We start from the raw sequence: 13,767 nt of genomic DNA on the forward strand, positions 1-13,767 counted from the left end.
ATGCCCTCGCTTGACTTGACACGGGACTGGCTGAAGAATGTGCTCCAGCCATACCCATCTCGGGATCGTATCCAGACCGAGGTCTTGGACGTGTTGCAGCAGCGTAGGACATTGGCTGTGAAGACGGATGCGTTTAGTGCGTCTCGGTGTGACAACCACTGACCATTAGCGTTTGATAATGGTCAGACTGCCTTGTTGCTGCTCTTGCATGGGACGTTGCCGATACATTATCGAGGAGCGACGTATCACATCCCCATACACCTCTGGATCCCACTTGAGTATCCTCGTTCCCCTCCATTGGCTTTTGTGGTACCTACGAAAGATATGGGTGTCCGGAAAGGAAGGGAGGTAGATCCAAGTGGTCGAATACGGGAGGAAGTGGTGAATGAGTGGTGGTCGAGGTCGGACAAGGGGATAGAGACGCTTTTGCAGCAGCTGATAGGCGTGTTTTCGATCACTCCGCCGGTCTTTGCTCGACCCCCAGGAACTCAGCCAGTAAGACATGCGACAAGCTCGTCATCTCCCCCACCGCCGCCCGCCAGACCCGATGTGAGTGCGCTGGTAGATCTAGCTGATGGGCACAGAGCTTGCCACAGTATGCGTCTCACTTGCATTCACATAGGCAGGAATCTCCTCCAGTCCCCGATCGACCACGACAGGCGTCAGCCTTCCACACTACGCCCGCTAGTCCCTCGGCACAGTGGCATCCCGCTGTGTCCTCCAGTCAAGCTCCTCCGGTGAACCGCCCACAGCACCCCGTACATCCGGCTCGGCCGACACAGGACCTACTCTCCTCAGCCGACGACATTTCTATCGCCGCACCCGCACCACCGTCCAAACCACCACCTCCATCTCTGCTCCATCTTCACGCCATCCTCCTGCCCCATCTCAATGCCTCGCTACCTGTTCTGGTCCACTCGCTTCAGACCAATCGTCAGCATCTGCTTGACCGTCGGGAAGATTTGACCTCTGGTGAACCGGCCATCCGAGACGAAATGGCTCGATTGGAAGCTGTCAAAAAGGTCTGCGACTCGGTGGGCCGCAAGATGGACAATGTCGTGGCTCAAGGGGAGACACGCGTCGCCGAGCTCGAGAGCAGAGGCGAGATCAGTGTGGACGAGGTGGTGTGTGGCATATCGATAGTGCACAACCAGTGAGCTCGGCGAGGTGCTTGCGCTGACATTCAGATTGATCGACCTCGTCGCGGAGGACAATGCTATTGAGGATACGATTTTCCATATGACTCGTGCGCTTGACGCAGAGCGAATCGATATTGACCGATTTGTCAAGGTGAGCGAGTCATGAAGTATGGCTAACGGCAGTCGGTTCGGTCGCTGGCCCGCGAGCAATATATGAAACGTGCACTCATCGAACGCATATTGGGCAACATGGGTCAATCCTGGTGATGCATCAAAACTTTTTCAATTGACTATGGGCGATCAAGCCGGCTGCTGTCAGTCAACATCCCTGGACCTGCTTACGATAGACGTATCGCTGTTTGGCGACGGTAGTCACATGGACCGCTTCGTTCTTCTGCTTTTGAAGCATGTTTGCTTCGTCCCATGGGTCGAGCTTTTTGTCGTTCTTCTTGATACTGAAGATGCCTCGGCGGAAGATCCATATGAGGAGGAGCTGGGGCGTGAGGACGAGCTATTGTTGGACTCACTAGTCCCGCCAAGGAACCGAGAATGGCTCCCGCTATGACTCCTCCGTTGGGGGTGCCTGATCCTTGTGCAGCGTCGCCAGGAACGCCGTCGGAGCTCCCGTCGGGGAGGTCGGTGCGAGAGGGACTGACTTCAGTCTGAGTAGATTGGCCGACTCACGAGAACCCCACGACGCCTTGAGGGCCCCATGCAACGAACGAATCGATGACGAGGCCGATTTTGGCTCCGCTCTTTGCCTCTAGTTCTAACGTGTGCTGAGATGCGTCCAAGTTGCCGGCGAAAAACAAGAGGACGCCGTGTGCGTCGATACTGTTTGCAGCGGAATAGGTCCCCTGGTCATTCCCATCGATGGTTACCGAGAAGACGCCTAACGATGGTCCAGTCACGCCGTACACTCCTATTGATGAGCCTGATCATCAGCGAAGATGGGCGCACTGGCGTACCTTTGAAGGATACGCTGGCAGTTGCGCCTTCTGATCCTGTCGAGCTTAGCGTTTGATCATAGTCATCTGCGGTCACGGTGATGCTCCCTGGGGAAGAGATCGGGGCGAAACCAGTATACGTGATGGCTTTGTCGGCATCGTCAATTTGTATTGACTGGCCCGTCACACTGACGACTTCAGCTGACGCTTGAACAGTCCTCACCCATCAGGAACCATCTTGACACCGAGGTTGGCACCGGAAAAGTTGATGGGCGAACAACTCCCGCCGCATCTCACAGCCAACATGAGGGTATTGATTCCAGCGTCGAACTGAGCGGCTAAGCCTGGATTGATCGACTGAGGCGGTGAATCATTGACGACGAGGTGTAGGGAGTATCCGTCTGTTGAGCCCGACCATACCGGCTCAAAGCTCGATGCTGAGCAGTAAGTTTCCGATGGAGCGGAGACTCACAGTAGATGGACGGGAGTATCAACCCAGCTGGTCCTGATGTTACATGTCGTGTGTCATTCGAGTCGGAAGGCTGTATGCTCCAAGGCGCGGTCAATGCGGTATCAGCGATGATCGGGTCTGGAGAGTACTTGAAGAGAGGTGAAGCATCTGATATCCAGATCGTTTCGAGCGCTGACATGGTACATGATCGGTAGTAGAGGGTATTCGTGATGACTCTGTCAATGATGGGGATTTGGACAAAGGATGTCTCTGTGAAAGGACCACCCTAACAGAGCATCGATGCGACCCTTCGTGCTCACAGCCCTGCTCTGCTCTGATACGATCTGTTTTGATAAATCTGGACTACACTGCATCGACTCAATCCAATCTGTCCCCGACTCGACGCAGTCTGCTTTGAGTAAATCTGCTCTAGACTCTTCTGCTTGACTGTATTACTGGATCCTGTCGTGGGGGATGCATTGGGGGGTGTTGAGGGTTCGAGGTGTCGAGGGTTGGATGAGGTTGGGAGATACGTTGCCGTGATGGGGGTGACAGATCGCTCAGGTGTGATGTTTGCTGGGGTGACGTCTTGCTTCATCCTCTCGGATGCTGCGAGCCTCAGGCGCGTCTGCCTGCCCACATTGCCGTTATGATGGGTAAGTACAGCTTCGTGCTCTGCAACATCCGTTACATGCTTTACCCTATTTGCTTTGCCACCACAATCTGCCACGACAATCTGCAACTTTCGAATTCATGGACGTCAGCTGCTTCGCTTCTATTCGACCAGCTGCTTTATGCAAGCTATTATGCTGCATTCTCTCGCTTCGCTTTCGTTCATTACTGCACGTCTATACGCCAGCAGGAGGTTACGGATGTCTGAAACCATTGCCCCCCACACGCCTGCTACAGGACACATTTGCATCAACATGATTAAAAAACATATAAGCCCAAAGACGTTCTAATGTCCCAGACCGGGGCTAGCTAGATCACGCTCCGCTCGCTATATTCGGATCATTCTCGCTCCACTCGGGCTAGACCCCCGCTGCAGTCCTAGCAGCCCACATCAGACCTAGAGCACTCTGCCCTTCGGGAGATTGACCAGCGTAAACGGTCCAAGGGTACTCTGGATTGACCACCTGAAGATAAGCTTCCGACCACGGACCAAGACCTACATGATGCAGCCATCCGCTCGAATCTACCTGATTGACAACAGCATCGAAGAGATCGCTCGCGCGACTGTCCAGCCATGGCGCAATCTTTTGAGGCTCTAGCACCCTAAATCGGTAGTACGCTGCTGCCACCATGGCGGATCCCGAGGCGTCGCCAGTCCCGTCACCACTCCCTTTCATGTAGTTTGGGATGAGGTTGTCGGACTGTGAGATCAGCGGGAGCACAGTACAAGCACTCACCCCCATGTTCCCGAAAAGGTTGTAAAACACCCAAGTCACCGACCCGACGTAGTTTGAGATCGTCTGTGCAAATTGACCGCTTTGCCCCGCCGAGTTTATACTCGCCACGACTCGCATAAAGCCCATCAGCATCCATCCATTGCCGGTGGCCCAAGGACGATTATCCCAGGTCGGAACGTGGTCGAACAATCCCGTGCTCGTGTTCAACATGGCATTACACTCCAGAGCCCATTGGGACAAGGCGTCGTTCAGCATAGACTGACTGTTCGTCGCCATGCCAATGTAGGCCAAGAAAGGAGGGATCATGTATCCCATATCTGCCCACAGCTCAAAGTAACCTTCTCGCTGTGACAGTGTGCCTTGGGAATTCCTGACACCAGCTTCGAGATGTTGATATTGATTTCCCACTGCCCACGCAAAGTCCTGGCCTGGCCTGGAACCGTAGACGTTTCGCACGTCTGAAGCACCAAAGAACTCGGCCATGATCCAAGTACCAGCGCCAAGCGAACAAGGGTCTCCCAGTGCCCCTTGTCCATCGACCAAGGGGCTGTTGGTCATACCCACAGGTGACGTGCTTGAGGACAAGTACATCGACAAGGGAGTTGCTGGAGCGCCCCGAGTAGAAGGAGCGCCGGACCAGCTGTACCCACTCAAAGTTTGCGTCATGACATCGAGAACAGACCAGGGTATGGCGGAGCTCGAACCCGGGGCGGAATAGTCGTAGCTGAAGGGTGCAAGGCGAGGATAAAAGACTTCAGTGAGGGAGTTGGCGAGAATGCCGAGCTCCCAAGAATGTGTCGATATGGAAATGGCATTCTGGAGAACCTGAGGGACGAGAGACGTGAGTCGTTGGTAGGATCCTGCTTGAATCTGGGGAGAGCTAGTAACGCGAGGCAAGGCATGATACGATCCGCTCCAGATGGGCGGAGCAATGTTGGAGCTCGTACTTGAGGCGACAGATGACGATATTGTTGAGCTTGTCGAGCTTGTCGAGCTTGTCGAGCTTGAGCGCGAGATGGTTGACGAGGAGGACACCGCTTTCGAACTGGTCGAGCTGATTGACACCATGACCGATCTGGACGAGCCTGCAGAGGAGTGAACAGCAGACGAGGTCGTTGAGCTGCTTGTCGAAAAGATGGACCTAGAGATGACCATACTACTGCCCACACTCGTCGCCTGGCCAAGAGCATAGACGTTGATCCTCCAGTTCGCCCCGCAGACTTCGGTCGAGTCTCCAGCGCAAGGCGAGTTGCACTCGGACGCGCTGAGTGCCGCCGATTGTTTCACAGAATTGCCGCAAAAGCACTGAAGAGGTTAGCCTATGACTCGTTCATACGACCTGCCTGCTTTGCCGCTTCGACCCCGGCGTAGAGATAACCCAGGTTGGCACAGTGTGCTTGGCAAGTCGAGACTGTCATCGAGCTGGAGGTGATGAAAGCGTCTGGCAGAAGCCGAGGAACCGCATCAGAGTAGCATCCCAAGCTTGTCCCGGAGGTGGTTGGAGAGGCGCTTGATGTGGAGATGGAGGTTGTGGTGGGTGACACGGTCGGAGTGACCGAGCGGATGGATGAGGGGATCGGTGAGTTGGTCGATGGGCGAATGGACGAGCTGATTGTCGAGCTGACCGAGCGGACAGACGAGCTGGCCGAGCTGACCGAGCGGAATGCTGAGCTGACTGACGAGCTGACTGACGAGCTGACTGACGAGCTGACTGACGAGCTGACTGACGAGCTGACTGACGAGCTGACTGACGAGCTGACTGACGAGCTGACTGACGAGCTGGCTGACGAGCTGACTGACGAGCTGCCCAAGCCGCCGGACGAGCTGACACTCGACACGGGGACTGGAGAAACATGCCAAATACTGACCCGCCAGAGTCCACCACACCTCTCAGAGGAGTTTCCAACACACGCCGTCGAACAAGTAGACCCATCAGACAAAAGTTGAGCTTGGTTGTAAATATTCCCACAGAAGCACTGGGGTCAACATGCGTATCGCTCGGATCTCACCTGTCGTCCACCTTCCAATCCTGCATAGCTATACGCTCCTCTGAGGCAAATTTCCTGACACGAATCGACGGTCATTGAATTTGAGCTGATGCTCTGGTTTCCGACCGTCCTGGTCCAGGAATCATGAAAACAGCCAATGTAGCATGAAGGACCAGTACAGATTGGCCCCGGGACACTGGCAATGTATGATTGATCTGCCCTCCGTCTGAGGGCGTTCTCTGCCTTCATGGTCAGAACGAGCTGTCTCATAATGCCTCACCTTGGCACCATGAAGTCGGCCTTCGTGGCGAGCAAGCCAAGAAGGCAGATGCAGTGCCGTAGCCGTGTGCGCCAGACACAGGATCGCTATGATGCCCAACATCTTCCAACCAGGCCTAGGTTTCAATTCAACTATCGATGTGAAACCAAACTGTTGTCTCCTTATATCACACGAAGGCTTGCCGCAATCTACTCTCTGCTTCTCAGCTTCTGACCATCAGATGGACCTATGTCTACGCCTCGACGGATGAGATGGTATGTACTCCAATGGATCGTCTTCCAAATTTTTTCATTTCGCAGATCTCCGTCAATTGTTCGTGCCTGAACGGCCAAAAATTGGGGCGAAAACATCCCATAATGAGCCGGTCAGGAACCGGGTGCTTGCCATCGTTTGAACATGATAGGATGTACATGTAAACGTGAGTAGAGCTTGCTTTGCACACTGCTCGAGTACAAAGATGTACATTGGATGCGAGTTGAGCTTGCTCTGCGCATTGCTTGAGTAAAGAGATTCACTCGATCTGGTTCAACCTGATAGTCCCCTGGGACTTTTGCGGGGCCTGAAAGCCATTCATTTCGTGCACAGTGTGCGGCCATGGCGGGGCCTCTAACGTACAGATCGTAGTGCGAGCCATTGCCATGCAACCAGTCTGCTGAATGAGGTTCTCGTGCTGCGTGGACACGCCATGAATCTCGTCAAGAAAGTTGCACTCACTGACATTTGCGCCACGTACAGCACACTCTCAGCGGAGCCCTCCACCGCCATCTCCGAGTCTTTGCACTCAACCATTCACTCGACCATGCAAGCGCCAGGATTGTAAGTGCCGACTAGCTTCAGCTGATCAGCAGCCGGTTCAATGAGCGAGAGTCCAATCCAAACCAGTGAGTCATGATCCGGGACACTCGCTAACCCCAGTTATGTCGGATTCATCCGCGCCCTCAAGGCCGAGCCCGACCACACGGTAGGAACTCTGTTTGAGCCCAGACTGAAGCCCTCAGGATGCCGAGATGATACTGAAAGCAGTTGGTGAGCTAGAACATACTACGTGGCTCACACAAAGCCGCCCAAGTGAGCTCGAGCTCGATCCAACTCACGTCAGATGAAAAAAGTCATGCAGCATCGATACATGTTCATACACACTTTGGAGGAAGCAGCGTTCAATCGAGTCTTTGCAGGTCGTAATTGGAATCATGGCCAGGTAAACATCCCCCTTCACATCGCCGCTGATCTATCAGTCAGTCGAATTGGTCCTTCGGGGACCGAGTGGTCGGTTCTTGCCTCTGCCTTATATCGTATCAGTCATGTGTCACGAGATGGCCCATATTGAGCAGATGAACCATGGACCAAAGTTTCAAAAGGTAAGTCCACCTCCATATCTAGCTAAGCGTCTAGCTCATGCGCGAGATCAAGCAAGAAGTCAAAGAAATGCAGGCTAGAGGATACTACGGCGATGGCAAGTTGGCAAAAAGGCCAGGGCTGATATGCAGGTTTCTGGTCGGATGGGCAAAGATTGAAGGATAGCGTGAGGATGGGGGCCGAGGGACTGAGTGAGGCTCGACCCTCTCATGTACTCACACCCAGAACCGTCCGACTTTCCTGAATACGTCTGCGGTGTTAGCGCTTCGTGAGTCCAAACCAATATCACAACTCAACCTCAGGGACGCAAAGAAGGCCAAACGTCGACCTCCGACTGGCGTCAGCCTCACATCCGGACGACAGACCGATTACAACACCAAACCTGCGCGAAGGAACCACGCCGATATGGGCGACAACGGAACAAGGCTGGATGGTCGCAGGGGTAAGTTGCGTGACCACCCTCAACTGACGTCCGCAGAGATCACCAAGGAAGACCTGGATGAGAAGAAGCGGTGGATCGATGATCGCGCACAAGAGATTCTCACGACCGGTGTCTCTGTCAAAACTGCTAGGGCAAAGGCAGGTAAGGAGTGGGCAGCTCAGAATCCAGGGAATACGAGGGGAAAAGTGTGGGTACGCCCGTGTCGAGCATCTCTGACATCAGTGCCAAATCCAAGACGTGAGACACGCCTAGATAAACGCTCATGTCAGTGCCGCCGAGCTGCGAGCTGCCGCCGCAGAGGCACGCCTCGCAGCAACATCACCCGACAATCCCGGAGGATTTGAGGTGCCTGACCCACACCTCAATCCTGCTCAACGCAGGTCTCAGATCGAAGCTGAGATGGACGAGGACGAAAAGCGACAGCTCAGGGGGGGCTGGGAAGAGTTCATGCAGTTTGACACGCCGGTAAAACGACACGCTAGTCCTCCGGTGGGCGCGAGAAAGAGGGGTGAGTCGTTCATGGTAAGGAAACGAGGGCTGAGTTCGTCACAAGGTCGCAACGCCGAGTCTACAAGCTGGGCCTGTGCGGTCTGTACCTACGAAAATGGCGCGGACCAGCGGCGGTGTGGTGAGTCCTGCCCTTGACGAGGCTGATGGTAGTAGATATGTGCGAGAGCCTACCTGTAGCCTAGATATTCCATATGTATGCCATTATTTAATTGATGATTTCCGGAATCCCGGTTCCTCTTGTACCTCCATCGAAGCGTCATGAAGATAGACGAGGGACCGTTCCTATCAGACAACTTTGATGTCAATGCGTATGCGAACGCTGTGCTAGCTGGCCAAAACTACGATCCAGACAAACCTCAGCCAACGAAGAAGAGTGACGAAAAAGGGGACGTCGGGCTTGAGCTGGCCAAGCTTAACTATGGAATTGTACGTCGAGCTCATAGCGCGCGCACTCACACCGCCTAGGAAGATGTGACGAAGCAGCTACGACGCGAGGTAAGAACTTCCGAATGACAGACCTAACATAAGATCACCTCTTCCCACCCACTCCTCCTGGCTCACTTGACTACGTCCTTGTCCCTCTCCTCCCATCTTTCCCCCATTCGCTCCTCTCTCACTTCCCTCTCCTCCTCTCTCGACAGACTCCACGCGAAAATCCACGAGCCCTATGAGCATCTAGCTCTCCTCGTTCGCCGCATCCAGGTCTTGACACGCGCGTCCGACTTGACTAGACGGGCCGCTCGTTATGTACTGGTGGTGCGGAGGCTAGAAAACCAAATGGAGCAGGTCAAGGTAGCTTTAGAAGCCAGCAAGACGACTAATGAAGACGAGGGTGGGAGGGAGCTGGCAAAAGCCGCGTTGAGCGTAGCAGAGCTAGGTGAGCATCCCCAACAGACCATCATTTGACGCAGATGCCCTGCTTGAACCCGTTCCGGACGAGGATGTGGTCCCCTTGCAATCACTCGAAGTCTGCAGAGCTCAAATACCCAAAATCGATAGAGCCAGAGATACCATCATACAGGAGATGGAGAGCATGGTAGTAGCTGGTCTTGCAGATTTAGTGAGTTGACACGCGGGAGAATGCTGACGTTCAGAACCAAGCCCTCCTCTCCTCATCGCTGCAAACGGCTCATAACCTTCGTCTCCTGCCGGACCTCGTGTCCAATCTCTTAGCCGATCTCAACGATGCTGTCACCCTCCGTATACAACGAGCTTTCGATTCTGCAGCGATTGGAAAAGAGGTGGCTGGGAAAGGTGAGCCTTCCGATGACATGGCTGACTCGTCTGCGATCAAATTTCGTTCTGCTACGGAGCCAACCAATTCGACTAAGGACCAATGGGTTAAGGTCCTGTGGAGTCGCCTCGGACGGGTCATGGAGGATATCACCAACGCCTGCATCAAGGTGAGGAAGACTGGTGACATGCCTGACATCAGGTGTACACGCTGGAAAAGGTTCTCAAGCTGAAGAAAGACGCTTCGAATGTGGACTTTTTGACCGAGGTCATGAAGGTGAACAAAAGTTCCCGACCAAACTGACCACCAGAGCCTCGACGAGAAACCCAGTTTCACCTTTTGGACCAACCTGGCTCAAGCCTTTGAAACTCAGAGCAAGGAGACGAAATGTAAGAGACTCAGCTGCGTGCGCTCACGTCAGCCTCCGCTTGGCTTCAGCAAGCGCTCAGCGCTGGATACCCTCGACTGTTGCGACTGTTTCACGACTTCTTTGCCAAGATCGCGGTACATACAGACACCGTGTACACGACAGAGCATCAAAGGTAAATCCTGCATCAACATGGCTGACAAACAGTACCGAGGCCGTATTGGTGTTGCGCTCGGTGGCTGTCTTTGAGACACTCTACCTGACGCGCTCGACTACCCGAATGAACGACATTGTCAACGCAGCGACGACCTTTTTGTCGGGTCGAGGGGTCCCTCCTGGTCCGGCGGAAGGTGTCAGCATCGCCAGAGTCGTGACGAACGAGCTCGACTCGGCACGATTTGACCCGCTGCTCGCCAGAACAGTGGCGAGGAACGCCGTCAAGGTGCTCGATACACTGTTGAGAAAGCTCGAAGGAGCAGTGAGTCCATCCCCACACTTATGGACCTGACGGCAGATGGTGCGAGATTTCACAGCCACGTCTGTAATTGGACCTCAGGCTACACCTGCTCAGTCGCTCAACGCCCAATTGGTCAGCTGTATTTACCATTGTCGATACAATCTGCTCTTTGTCCAGCAAGAGTTCACACCAAACATCTGGCAGATAGTCCTTCCCGCGATCGAAGTGAGCGATTGATTGGACAAAGCTGACGTAGAGGCGTACGAGAAATCCTACAAGGGAATCCTCGCCGCCTTGGACATTGTGATCAAGCGGGAAATGTCGTCCATCCTCTCACGGCTTCACAAGGTCGACTTTGCCAAGCCTGTCGAACACATGGGAGGGAATGCATACATGGAAGACTTGATCGACAAGATTGCTTTTATCAAGGGGGAGCTACTTGGGCGAATGTCTTTGGGCGATGCCATGAGGGAACAGTGAGATCACGACGTAGGGTCCGCTGACCTGCAGGGTCCTCGAACTGAGCCGATACATCTTACGGACATTCCTCGTTCACGCCAGTATCGCTCGACCGCTGGGGGAGAGCGGCAAACTCAAGCTGACGGGCGATATGACAGAGCTCGAGGTGGGCGTGTCGAGCTTGTTAACTGTTGGACAGATCCAAGGACAACGTGGCGGGGTAAAGATAGACCAAGTGGGAGAGGAGTATCTGGCCCTGCGGGCGTTCAGGTGGGCACCAGAAAAATGCCTATCTAATGCCTAGACAACTGCTCTTCTCCGACATTTCTTTGACCAATCCTGTCGAGACGGTCCACCTGCCACCCCTCATCATCCTCCATCACATCATTGTCTTATCGCCCTTGCTTCTGCCACATCAAGTCCATCATTGGACTGAATCAGAGTATGTCTTGTGGTTGCAAAAGCATGAGCCTGCTCAGCAGTTGGATCTGCTGGAGAAAGCTGTAAACGATCAAGCGGTGGAGGGCGATACTGCGGCGTTGATAAAAGAGGTGTTGGCGCAGGCAGAGTAGCGGAGGCATTTTTATGCATTTCCCACTCTTATCATTTGACCATGTCCCCTGCCAGTGACCTCGAAGCCCACTATCGAGCATACATCTCGACGCTGAACAAAGGCGACTTTGACCTTCTCAAGGAGAAATACCTTGCTTCTCACATACTGCACACCGGGAGGCAACTGGATCCAGATGGATATTGCAAGCTCGTCTGGCCGCACACCACGTTCGAGGTGGATGATCTGATGACAGATGTGCAGGATCGTAAAGTCGCCTCGAGGTTGAGCATCACAGCAGGCCAGAGACACCTACGGGAGATCATCTTTTACGAATTTGACGAACAGTGGAGGATCTACAAGGCGTGGAGCATGGTCGAAGAGCTTGTCAATGGCATCTGGGGACCCGTCCAGTAGCGGATTCTAATCACGCCCTTCCCGCTCTATCCGCTTCGCTCTCTACCACCAAAATCCTCTTCAACACTGCCAAGACACCTCGACAAGCTTTCGTCCATTGTTCATCACCTGATCCATCGTTGGTCTCTGTAGACAGAGTTGCACCGAGACCCATGATAGACATCGACGGTAGAGCGGGCATTTGCATGGCGGATATTCCTGGTAATCGGATCGAGTGACCATTGATACGATCTTTTCGGATCCTTACATTAGCCTCCAGACATGATCATTGCTCACTCAATATTCCCCACTCCCCATCCTCTGTCGTGATGCCGACCGAAATCCACGAGCTGCTTCAGGACGTCGAGTAACGCCACTAAACCGTAGTTAAACCGTCGGTTTTGCAGCAACCTGGCAGGTGATAAATCCGACGAGGCGTACAACTCGTACACCGCCTTATTGGGCGGCAGCTCTTCGATCCGAGAGAATGAAGCCAATGGCATGATCTTGTATCTGACATCAACAGCTTACTCTTGCCGCGCGCTCACCGCTCAAATGTACAGCCCACTTTCACCGCGATACGATCGATGCACAGAGCGACCAGGCCCCATGCTGCGTTGATCTCATCCCAGTCCGCCATTGGCCGACCACCCAGCCGCAGTCCATTGATCGTACCCACTGTCAGGCCATTCTTCCCCGAAGCATCTGGGACATGACCGATCTGAAAGGCGTCGTTGTAGACGTTGGTGGTTTCTAAATGATGTAGCAAGCGTTGAGAGAGCAACAGATGGGTCCGAGCAGAGTGGAGCTTATTAACCAGAGCTTTTCGTTCCGAATGGAGGGCAGAGTGACGAAGGAGAAACCTTGATGATCAGCTCAGAACGCTCATCGACCTACGCGTCTTCTTCCCTCTTCATCTCCTCTTCCTCCAACTTAACTCTCTCCTCCTCTTGCCGCATCTTGGCCAGTTGTTTCTCCTTCTCCACTAGAACCTTCTTCAGCGCCTCCTCCTCCCCGTCTAATTCTCTTTTCCTGCGATGCAGAGCTTGCCATTCTTCCTCTGTCCCTTCGAGGTCATGTTCGCCAAGCGTTTCCGATTCGGCTCGCCGCCTCGACCTCAACGAGTCTCTATTCTTCGCGATTCCCTTCTCAAATGCCAGATACGCATCCCTCTCCCTTGTCAACTCTTCCAGCTCTCTCTGTAACTCAGACTGAAGCATGGCAGTGCACTCGGTACACAGCGGATGAGATATCGGTGTCCGCGAGGAGAGTATCGCGTGGAGGTTGGCTGCCAGCGCCGGGCTGGGATTCTGACCCGATGATGGCCCGGCTGACAGACTCGGGGTCGGATGCATGACAGAGTCGGACAAGAGGACGAAGGACTCGGCGACATTGTGATGCGCTTGATGTCGGCTCGCAAACCCATTCGCTGCTGCCCAAATCCTGGCACCTGGCTGAGAGGCCGGAGGCAGAGCTGCTAGCTTGTCGGCGGGAGACAACGCAGACTGAGATGAAGTGGATGGAAGAGCAGACGTGATGAGCGAAAACGTCGATGGACTGAGGTTGGCTATAGCCGGGTCGAGAAGGATCGGCTGGATGTCAGTTCGAGGTCGGGCACCACCTGCTCACTTGGTTACATCGCTGGCAATTGAGATGAGATGCATCCCTTGCTTTGCCCTTGTCCCTGCTCGCCGTCGTGCTCATCGTGCAAGGTGAGGATGAACGAGGTGGCCAAATTCATTCCGACGGAAATAATAAATGTCGAAAGATTGGACACAATTT

At 54.0% G+C, this 13,767-nt stretch overlaps 8 protein-coding genes across 8 annotated transcripts; 4 read left to right on the forward strand and 4 right to left on the reverse strand.

Moving 5' to 3' along the window:
- BD324DRAFT_651911 (UEV domain-domain-containing protein) lies at window positions 1-1,406 on the forward strand (the record flags this gene model as incomplete). The annotated part of the gene is made up of 5 exons (XM_022018411.1): window positions 1-136; window positions 170-549; window positions 585-1,153; window positions 1,188-1,290; window positions 1,323-1,406. 5 exons carry the CDS (start codon window positions 1-3, stop codon window positions 1,404-1,406), a joined length of 1,272 nt encoding a protein of 423 aa, XP_021870133.1.
- Window positions 1,407-1,458: 52 nt separating this feature from the next.
- Window positions 1,459-2,736, reverse strand: BD324DRAFT_651912 (hypothetical protein; the record flags this gene model as incomplete). Its single annotated transcript, XM_022018412.1, has 6 exons — window positions 1,459-1,632; window positions 1,667-1,790; window positions 1,824-2,061; window positions 2,108-2,274; window positions 2,310-2,523; window positions 2,559-2,736. 6 exons carry the CDS (start codon window positions 2,734-2,736, stop codon window positions 1,459-1,461), a joined length of 1,095 nt encoding a protein of 364 aa, XP_021870134.1.
- Window positions 2,737-3,435: 699 nt separating this feature from the next.
- Window positions 3,436-5,312, reverse strand: BD324DRAFT_629836 (hypothetical protein). The gene is made up of 3 exons (XM_022016262.1): window positions 3,947-5,312; window positions 3,710-3,910; window positions 3,436-3,673 (listed from the first exon to the last, which is right to left on the reverse strand). Exons 1-3 carry the CDS (start codon window positions 5,099-5,101, stop codon window positions 3,569-3,571), a joined length of 1,461 nt encoding a protein of 486 aa, XP_021870135.1. The 5' UTR covers window positions 5,102-5,312; the 3' UTR covers window positions 3,436-3,568.
- A 392-nt stretch (window positions 5,313-5,704) lies between these two features.
- On the reverse strand, window positions 5,705-6,554 carry BD324DRAFT_629841 (hypothetical protein). The gene is made up of 2 exons (XM_022016263.1): window positions 6,215-6,554; window positions 5,705-6,177 (listed from the first exon to the last, which is right to left on the reverse strand). The coding sequence occupies exons 1-2, from the start codon at window positions 6,314-6,316 to the stop codon at window positions 5,929-5,931; spliced, it is 351 nt and encodes a 116-aa protein (XP_021870136.1). The 5' UTR covers window positions 6,317-6,554; the 3' UTR covers window positions 5,705-5,928.
- Window positions 6,555-6,608: 54 nt separating this feature from the next.
- BD324DRAFT_629846 (WLM domain-domain-containing protein) lies at window positions 6,609-8,722 on the forward strand. The gene is made up of 17 exons (XM_022016264.1): window positions 6,609-6,632; window positions 6,950-7,030; window positions 7,063-7,095; window positions 7,130-7,175; window positions 7,213-7,240; window positions 7,275-7,282; window positions 7,314-7,412; window positions 7,450-7,572; window positions 7,607-7,667; window positions 7,702-7,761; window positions 7,796-7,838; window positions 7,873-8,012; window positions 8,049-8,199; window positions 8,235-8,249; window positions 8,282-8,520; window positions 8,566-8,640; window positions 8,676-8,722. The coding sequence occupies exons 2-17, from the start codon at window positions 7,014-7,016 to the stop codon at window positions 8,702-8,704; spliced, it is 1,167 nt and encodes a 388-aa protein (XP_021870137.1). The 5' UTR covers window positions 6,609-6,632; window positions 6,950-7,013; the 3' UTR covers window positions 8,705-8,722.
- Window positions 8,723-8,756: 34 nt separating this feature from the next.
- On the forward strand, window positions 8,757-11,645 carry BD324DRAFT_629852 (Golgi transport complex subunit 5-domain-containing protein). Its single transcript, XM_022016265.1, has 14 exons — window positions 8,757-8,948; window positions 8,988-9,017; window positions 9,051-9,399; window positions 9,434-9,582; window positions 9,617-9,776; window positions 9,810-9,925; window positions 9,958-10,032; window positions 10,067-10,145; window positions 10,178-10,298; window positions 10,331-10,601; window positions 10,638-10,805; window positions 10,839-11,056; window positions 11,091-11,309; window positions 11,344-11,645. The coding sequence occupies exons 1-14, from the start codon at window positions 8,781-8,783 to the stop codon at window positions 11,609-11,611; spliced, it is 2,391 nt and encodes a 796-aa protein (XP_021870138.1). The 5' UTR covers window positions 8,757-8,780; the 3' UTR covers window positions 11,612-11,645.
- Window positions 11,634-13,758, reverse strand: BD324DRAFT_602577 (autophagy protein Apg6-domain-containing protein). Its single transcript, XM_022013949.1, has 5 exons — window positions 13,615-13,758; window positions 12,883-13,577; window positions 12,534-12,848; window positions 12,283-12,498; window positions 11,634-12,248 (listed from the first exon to the last, which is right to left on the reverse strand). Exons 1-5 carry the CDS (start codon window positions 13,687-13,689, stop codon window positions 12,017-12,019), a joined length of 1,533 nt encoding a protein of 510 aa, XP_021870139.1. The 5' UTR covers window positions 13,690-13,758; the 3' UTR covers window positions 11,634-12,016.
- On the forward strand, window positions 11,653-12,006 carry BD324DRAFT_651917 (hypothetical protein; the record flags this gene model as incomplete). Its single annotated transcript, XM_022018413.1, has 1 exon — window positions 11,653-12,006. The coding sequence occupies one exon, from the start codon at window positions 11,653-11,655 to the stop codon at window positions 12,004-12,006; it is 354 nt and encodes a 117-aa protein (XP_021870140.1).
- Window positions 13,759-13,767: the final 9 nt, after the last annotated feature.

Source organism: Kockovaella imperatae (assembly GCF_002102565.1).
Source record: "Kockovaella imperatae strain NRRL Y-17943 chromosome Unknown BD324scaffold_9, whole genome shotgun sequence".
Lineage (NCBI taxonomy): Eukaryota > Fungi > Basidiomycota > Tremellomycetes > Tremellales > Cuniculitremaceae > Kockovaella > Kockovaella imperatae.

Coding starts and splice junctions, on each gene's coding strand:
- BD324DRAFT_629836 (XM_022016262.1), bottom strand. CDS start 5,101: ATGGTCATCTCTAGGTCCATCTTTTCGACAAGCAGCTCAACGACCTCG. Junction 3,911..3,946: donor ACCTTTTCGGGAACATGGGG/GTGAGTGCTTGT, acceptor CTGATCTCACAG/TCCGACAACCTCATCCCAAA. Junction 3,674..3,709: donor CGAGCGGATGGCTGCATCAT/GTAGGTCTTGGT, acceptor GCTTATCTTCAG/GTGGTCAATCCAGAGTACCC.
- BD324DRAFT_629841 (XM_022016263.1), bottom strand. CDS start 6,316: ATGTTGGGCATCATAGCGATCCTGTGTCTGGCGCACACGGCTACGGCA. Junction 6,178..6,214: donor GCCGACTTCATGGTGCCAAG/GTGAGGCATTAT, acceptor CTGACCATGAAG/GCAGAGAACGCCCTCAGACG.
- BD324DRAFT_629846 (XM_022016264.1), top strand. Junction 7,573..7,606: donor ATGGACCAAAGTTTCAAAAG/GTAAGTCCACCT, acceptor CTAAGCGTCTAG/CTCATGCGCGAGATCAAGCA. Junction 7,668..7,701: donor TAGAGGATACTACGGCGATG/GCAAGTTGGCAA, acceptor GCTGATATGCAG/GTTTCTGGTCGGATGGGCAA.
- BD324DRAFT_629852 (XM_022016265.1), top strand. CDS start 8,781: ATGAAGATAGACGAGGGACCGTTCCTATCAGACAACTTTGATGTCAAT. Junction 8,949..8,987: donor CCAAGCTTAACTATGGAATT/GTACGTCGAGCT, acceptor CACACCGCCTAG/GAAGATGTGACGAAGCAGCT. Junction 10,602..10,637: donor TGAGAAAGCTCGAAGGAGCA/GTGAGTCCATCC, acceptor ACCTGACGGCAG/ATGGTGCGAGATTTCACAGC.
- BD324DRAFT_602577 (XM_022013949.1), bottom strand. CDS start 13,689: ATGAGCACGACGGCGAGCAGGGACAAGGGCAAAGCAAGGGATGCATCT. Junction 12,499..12,533: donor GTGGGCTGTACATTTGAGCG/GTGAGCGCGCGG, acceptor TGTTGATGTCAG/ATACAAGATCATGCCATTGG. Junction 12,249..12,282: donor TGGGGAGTGGGGAATATTGA/GTGAGCAATGAT, acceptor GGCTAATGTAAG/GATCCGAAAAGATCGTATCA.